General features: G+C 45.1%; 1 protein-coding gene across 1 annotated transcript in view; it reads left to right on the top strand.

Moving 5' to 3' along the window:
• Positions 1-975: 975 nt before the first annotated feature.
• The window catches only part of MAP3K5 (mitogen-activated protein kinase kinase kinase 5), a 98,563-nt gene continuing 92,242 nt past the window's right edge, over positions 976-7,296 (top strand). The window contains exon 1 of the mRNA XM_030945078.1: positions 976-1,787. Within this exon, the coding sequence (XP_030800938.1) occupies positions 1,382-1,787 (406 nt within the window). The 5' untranslated portion in view covers positions 976-1,381. The remainder of the gene's footprint in view (positions 1,788-7,296) is intronic.

Below are 7,296 nucleotides of genomic sequence, written 5' to 3'. Positions count from 1 at the left end.
CTTCTCTGTGAAGTAATGTTTTTGGTAATTACTAAGCTTTCAAGTATTCTTGACAAGTAAATTGCAGGTGAATGCAAGAAACTGACATATTTAATCAATATACAAGAGTGGTTTTCCAGTTTCCGAGTGCAACACTTGCAAAACGTGAGGTTGATCCAGCTCAAAGCAAGAAACAGACATATTTAATCAACATACAGGAGTAGTTTTCCATTTTCCAAGCGCAGCGTTTGCAAGGCATGAGGCTGGTCCTGCTCAAAGCAGCCATAAACCTTTAGGTGAACTTAAAGCCGTTCGGGAACAGAGAGCGAGGCAGGTTCAGGCGGCGGATAATAGCAGGCGGCGAAGGCTAATGATTAGTCAGTCCTGACACTGTTCTCAACTCACTGCAAACACGCAAAGCATTTACTCCTGACAAGCTAGTTAGAGTATGTGTGCCATCAAAAACAAACAAGAAAAGCAGGAAATTATAAAAATCCCTTTAGCAGGACCAGGTTCAGCGCACAGGAAGGACTGGGCTTCTTGCAAACACAGGCTCCTTCACATGAACCCCAAGCACCTCTGAAGGCTCCGGGGCGAGGCAGGGCCACCGCCGTTTCAGCGCCGGGGAGGCGAAGCCTGACCCCACAGACCGTGGGCTCTTGTGAGGAGGGAGGGGGGGATATTACAAAATAAAGCCCCGTAGGAGACGGCAGGGCCGCCCTCGGTCCTCTCCAAGAGGCGGCACTCCGTCCCCTCCCGGGGCGCCCCAAGGAGCGGGGGTGGCCGAGCCGGGACTTCCCAAGGGGAGCGGCGTCCTTCCAGGCTGACAAGCCCGTGAGGACACGACGCGACTCCCCTTCCTCGAGAGCTCCCACTCAGGACGGGGCCGGAACGCCGAGCACGGGGGCGGAAAAGGTTATTTCTGCCGGAGGCGGGGCCGGAGGAGGTGCCCGGTGCTGGGGCCGCCCCAGCCCGCGCTGCCAGTGGCTCCGCGGCTGTCGCTCGGCTGGAGCTGGGGCGCCGGAGAGCGATCCCACAAGTGGTTTCTCCCGGCGGCCGAGGAATTTCGTCCAAGGAGTGAAGCGGCCGGAGGAAGAGTGGGGTGTCGGGGGCGGCAGGAGAAGGAGGCTGGGCTGCCGGGGGTCGGCGTGCCGGGTAGCAGGTGCGGAGGAGAAGGGAGCGGCGCGTCATGGTGCCGGTGGCAGGCACGGAGGGAGGCTGTGCTCGTCTCCCTGTCTCCGGCAACCTTCGCTAGCGCCCGAGTGGGAATCCCTCTCTTCAGCCCGGTCGCTTCTCCTCTCCAGCAGCTCAGCGGGAACGCTCCGGGGCGGGCGGCGCAGTATGGCATCCGCCTAACCCCGGCCAGCGCCACAGAGCCCGGGGCTGCTCTTTCACCGCCGGGATGAACGACAGCAGCGAGGGGACCGTCAGCCTGCCGGTGCCCGGCCCGCCCGGCGGCGGGACGCCTTGCGAGGAGGTGCTGGGCAGGAGAGCGCCCGGGGCCGACACGGGCGCTCGCAGCCTCCCGCCCGACTTGGCTGCGCCGCCGCCCGCCGCTCTCTGGGCTGAGGACGCCGCCGCCGCCGCCTGCCCGAGCACCGCGGCGCGGGCCAAGGGTGGCGGCCGGCGGACCGCGGTCACCTACGTGATCAACGAGGCGAGCCAGGGACCGCTGCTGGCGGCGGAGAGCGGCGCCCTGCAGAGCCTGCGGGAGGCGTGCGAGGCGGTGGGGGCCGCGCTGGAGACCCTGCACTTCGGCAAGCTAGACTTCGGCGAGACGGCCGTGCTGGACCGCTTCTATAACGCAGGTGAGAAGCGCTGCCCGGCCGGGGCTGATCATCGCCGCCGCGGGACAGGCTCGGCCGGGGCTCGCCGTCACCGCCCCGGGTTCACCGCGGGGCGGCGGGAGCAGCTCCGGCCGCCAACTCCTCCGGGGCCGAGCTCCCGGTGCCCCGCGGCCCCCGGCTGCAGTGACACCCCCCGGGTGGCCGCGGCGGGTACGTGGGGAGGCAAAAGTGTGCCAGAACCCGCTCTTGTATCCCGCGCTAATGAAGAAGAAACTCTTAGGTCAGCAAGCGTGCTGTGAATCAGTGCTGGTGGCTGCTACCGGCGGGTTGAACGCTCCCTGTCTGCTTTCTCTCGGTTTCCTAACAGAGTTCAGGGATGCAAATTTGTACTAACTAGTATGATGAGTGCGGGCTGAAACAGACAGGAGCTGCGAGGCCGTGGGAGCTTTGAAAAGCAGATTTGACACCAGACGCGTAGGGACAATTTCTTAGTGCTGACACGGCATCTGGGACGTGTCATGTGTTTGTGGTTGAAAGTTTGTGCTTTTGATATTGATTGCACATAATACACATGATGGATGCGTTTGAACAAAAAGCTGCGCACGCTGATCAGGTTAGTTGACAAGAGTACCCAGGCTGCATCCTCTCATCCCAGTTTGCCAGCTGCATGGCAACAAAAGGAAAGCACCTTTATTTGAGGATGTGGTGGCCTGAGGTTCTGTGTTATGATGTAACTGGCCCCGTTTGTAAAAGTAATAATTAAAACTTTTCCCCATCTACTTATCCTACCAACAAATGTGTGGTGTAAATGTAGAATAAAAAATACCCCTGCTTGTTAGATTTTCAGACTTCATACAGGTTATAGTACTGAATTAATGGCTTTTTGCTTAAAAAAAAAATCAGAACCAGGAAATTCACCTGACCTGCAATTTTAATCTTATTGTGTGATGTGGCTTTGGGGTATATGAAATACATGCTAAAAAGAAGCATTTAACAAGTTTTTGTCAGATACTGTAGTTTCCTCCTTTCCTGGGGAGGGATGAAGAAAAAGGGAAAGAAAACTCGAACAAACAAACAAAAACCTCCTGGCAGTATTATAACCAGTTCTCACAAAAAAACTCTTCATGCATATGCCTGTTACCTCTTTGAAACTTTGCAAGCTTTGCCTCATGGACTGCTGCTTTCAGTCCAGTGAAGCAGGTGATTCTTAAGCCTGCACTTACAGCTTATTCCGTTTGCCCCATGCAGAGCTGTTTCCTTAAAAGTAACAATTCTCAGAAGTCAGAAGAGCTGTCCTCACAGGTGGAAATAGGAAGGCCATAGAGTTTCATTATAAACTTTTTATTGTCTGCATTCAGCTCAGAGAGATTTCAAGCACCCTGACATCTCTTCATTCCAGGGCAGGTGAAACCTGAGTCTCGTGGTTCTGTTGTGGAAGCTGTTGCATAGTGAGGCTCAAGAAGTTGAATTATCTGGGATGTTTTTGTGCCTCTTACATTGGTTAATTTTTTGACTCTGAGCTGTTCAGTAGGCAGGGACTTGATAGTTCATGGACTCTTTTCTTGTAATGGGAGATTTGACTTGAAGTGGGCCCCTTTTAATTCTGGCAGTAGGCGTCTGGCTTACAGTGCTACATAACTGCATGCTTATGTAATATAATTCACTTATTTCAATGGCTTTTCAGCAGACTGTAAATGTGAAAACATTACTTTTTCTTTTGTCCTGTTTGGCTGGAATTTAATGGAACTGTTGCAAACCAGAAAAAGTACTTCGTCATTCTGCTTTAGTAGTGAAGTCCATAAACATGTAAAGAACTAGGAGAGTTGATCACCTCCAGTGCCTGGACTGAAGAGAGCTAGATGTAGAAGTTTGCTCCACACATACTCTGCGCTGTCTGAGCTGACCACTGATAAACCAGCTGCAATCTGAAAAACTGTGTTATGCTGCTGATCTTAGGTCTAGAGGGATCTGTGGATTTTCATACTTGTCTTTTTATCCCTGCTGCACTTTCTACACTCTTTCTATTTTTAGGAATTAATTGTTCTCCAGAACTTTAAAATAGTGAAAAAATCTCTCTCAGATTGGGAACAGCATTAAAGAGTAGAAACTGTGTAGTAGAAGAATGCAAATGGAGAACAGTGTAGGAAACAAAACTGAAACAGCCTTGGAGGGTGTAGCTTTTGCACAGATTTTTTTTTTTACCCGCTTTCACAGAGTGGTAGAGCAGAGCATTTGTAGGACCTAAACTCCTTCTCTCTTACCCTTCTTGTCCTCTTTTGCTGTGTACTTTCAGTGATCAAAGGTGACATTAGTAATAATAATAATAACAATGAATGTCTGCCCAGTATGTTATTTTAAAATAGTGTATTAAAATAGCACAATGTGAGTAAATATGAAATAAAATTTCAGCAGTGAAAGTCCTTTCAAATTACATTATAGTTAAGTGGTCATATTCAGGGTATGAAGTCCTCCTGGATTCATTGTAAAGGCCAGCTAAGTTGCAAGAGTAAGGAATTATGTAATTTCATGAAGGTTTGGAAAATCAAACTTGTAACTGTGTTTGTATGAAACAAAACAAAACATTAAACCTCTCAACTCCCGTAATGCATGTAAATTAACTGTGATTTACGAGGACAGACCTACAGTATAACCTACCTGTACATCATTAAGGCCTCCCTTTTTAATGTTACATTTTTTGCTTTGTATAACACAGTCTGAAGTCTTGGTGGTTTCTGATGTATGTTTGCTTCATGCCTTTCACTGCTTCAAAAAGAACTTGAAGGAGTATTAACTAAAATATCTTAGATGAAAATACTCATCATCCGCTCTAAATGTAGATTAGCCTACTAATAATCTCCTGCCAGCTTCAGTCAACTATGGCCCTTAAATGCTGAGACATAATTAGCAGTGCATATTTAGTGAGTAGGTGTCAGCTATGTATAATTGAACTGTGCATGCACCAAATATTAAGAGTGAGCCTAGTCTAGCATTTTTGATTGCATGGCTTAAATTCCACTTGATTTCAGCAAAAAATTTAAAAATTGTTTCTTAAAAAGCAAATATCAAATGACTCCTGGAAACTGCTGTAGAAAGATCTGACAGAGACTTCAATATTTATGACCTTTTCTTTCACTTAAAGAGGAAGGTAAAGAGAGGAACATGTAGTTCAATTTCTTGCAAAACTTACTGTATGTGGATTTAATCAGCTGTCTTAAAAGGCTCTTTTCCTTTGTAAAGAGGATAGCTAGAGTTTGGTTGCTTTTTGGGTTTTTAAGCTGGTGCAGGTGAATTACAGGTATATCCTAAATTCTAAATTTAATTTCTATTGTAAGAGTTGAGCAATTAAAGATATGCCAAAATGTATCTGAGACACTATTCTACAGTGCAGTAGATTGTCATGGTGTTTTAAAAGTCACTGAAGCTGTTGATATTTGTGATTAAATGGTATTTTATCTAAATTTTAATGACTAGATTTGCATATCCTGTTGATTTTTCATTAATAGCTCAGTTTCTTTTGGAAACAGCCATAAATGGATGTAAAATATTTAGAGATTGGCTTAGGTAAGCATTCTTGGTTTTGGTAATTGAAATTAGAATGATTTTCTTTCTGAGCAGATCTTTACATAGTCACTTTGTATTACATAAGTGACTCAAGGACTAGCTGAACAGAGTGTTTGAGAAGAGCAAAATACGTAAAGGTATGGTAAAAGGAAAAAAGGTCTCACGAGTTCAGTAATCTGAATGAAGTCAGCTCTTCGTGGGAGGGAGATGCTCTAAGTCAAGGTAATTTCTTCACAAATGTTTTTAGAATCAGACAGGGATGTGTATGGTAGTTTGCTAGATGCAAAACATTGTGCATTCTGACTTTTAAATACGGTCTCAGAGGGACTGGTGAAATATGGGATCATACAGTTACTGAGGAGGATATGAGTTTTCTAATCTGTGCAATCACTTGTTTTAGGTCGGTTCTCAAGAAAAACAGCCTGGCTGATGTGCTTTTCATATAAAACTCTCTTTCTAACTTTAACCTTGTATTATAATGGGGAATTTCAATTTCATTAGCTTCTTATGCTCAAGTTTCATCCATCAATGGCCCTTAGAATAGATAGCATTTTCTACTAACACTGTTGTGTGAGTCTATTGAGATAATTCTTCTGAACAGCAATGATCAACTAAAATACAGTTCATCAAATAAGAGATGATAAAATAGGTCTAATATCTTATCTTTATTTATGGAATTCAGCATTATTGCTTTCAGAATTCATGCAGGCTTGGGCTTGAGATTGGCGTGTTGGCTTACTGGGCTTAGAAACATAGTGTGCAACGTTCTTGGGAATTGATATAAAAATGACAAAAAATTCAGGGAACAGTACAGTCACTTGTGTGAAGGTGAAAATTACTTCAAAGATGTTCTACACCTAAGTTGTTTATGCAGATTCTACGGAACATTTGCAGATTGGGCATTTAGAAACATTTACAGACACACAGAAATGTAGTAAAGCAATACCAGGGCTCAACAGCATTCTTGTGGTTTCTTCCTCTAAATATGATAAATTCTGGAATGCTGGTTTTTTCGAGTGGGATTTATATATAGAAGTTTCCTGAAGTTCGTTATTTTTTTTGTGGCACCCTAACACAGACTTCCCTCTTAAACCCAAAGAGGTTATATTCTATTCAAAACTAATGTTCTCGATTCTAGAAGTTCATGTAAATATTTTCTGTGGTAAAAAGCAGAATGTATCCTACCATTTTAGCTGTTTGTAGGAGCAAAAAAAGTCACTAGCAGACAGAGTAATCAGCACTTTTGTTCTATTCCACATTATCTCTCAGAACAATTAGGTGTTTTTCACCACCTTTTTCTTGGTGCCTCCTGATTAGTATTTTTTCATTTCACTTACAGAGTTTTATTAGACACTTGAAATACTGCACATACTTTCTGTGATTATGCAGCACTTACATTCATATCTTATTTTACTTCTTTTTGACACCCTCCCCCCTCCCCATCATTCCCCAGGTGCTGCTGTAACCCCACTACTGTTTTTATAGCATCATGACTGGAGAATCAAGTGATAGTTCTTATTAGTGTAGCAGGTGATGCATTATTCTTGTCCAATTTCAGGGTCCAGGACAGCTACTAAAAAAATAACAAGAAGTTAAGTCCCACTGTCAGTGGAAATCATGTTGGAAAATTCTGTGTTTCAGCAGCAATGATGCAAGTGATGAGTTGGAGCAAGAGATGCCAAGTAAGTTAATAATGGTGTGCAGACTTGAGCTGATGGCTGCCTTGAGAGTATGACCATAATCACATCAGGAATGCCAAATATTAGGAGTACAGAATCTTTGTGTCAGAATGCAAAGCACATATTGTAATATTTAGGTGGGGCAGGTTTTAAAGCTCCTTTTGGTTCTGCGTATTGAGTCCAGATTCTCTTAGAAAGCAGCATTAGAAACACAAAACAAATGCATGGCATATCTTTGACACAGAAGAGTATTTAATTCCAAGGCACCTGAATGTCATCTACATCTACAA

The sequence above is a fragment of the Camarhynchus parvulus genome, chromosome 3 (genome assembly GCF_901933205.1).
Source record: "Camarhynchus parvulus chromosome 3, STF_HiC, whole genome shotgun sequence".
NCBI classification, from domain to species: Eukaryota; Metazoa; Chordata; class Aves; order Passeriformes; family Thraupidae; genus Camarhynchus; species Camarhynchus parvulus.
This window is presented reverse-complemented; position numbering and strand designations above follow the sequence as displayed.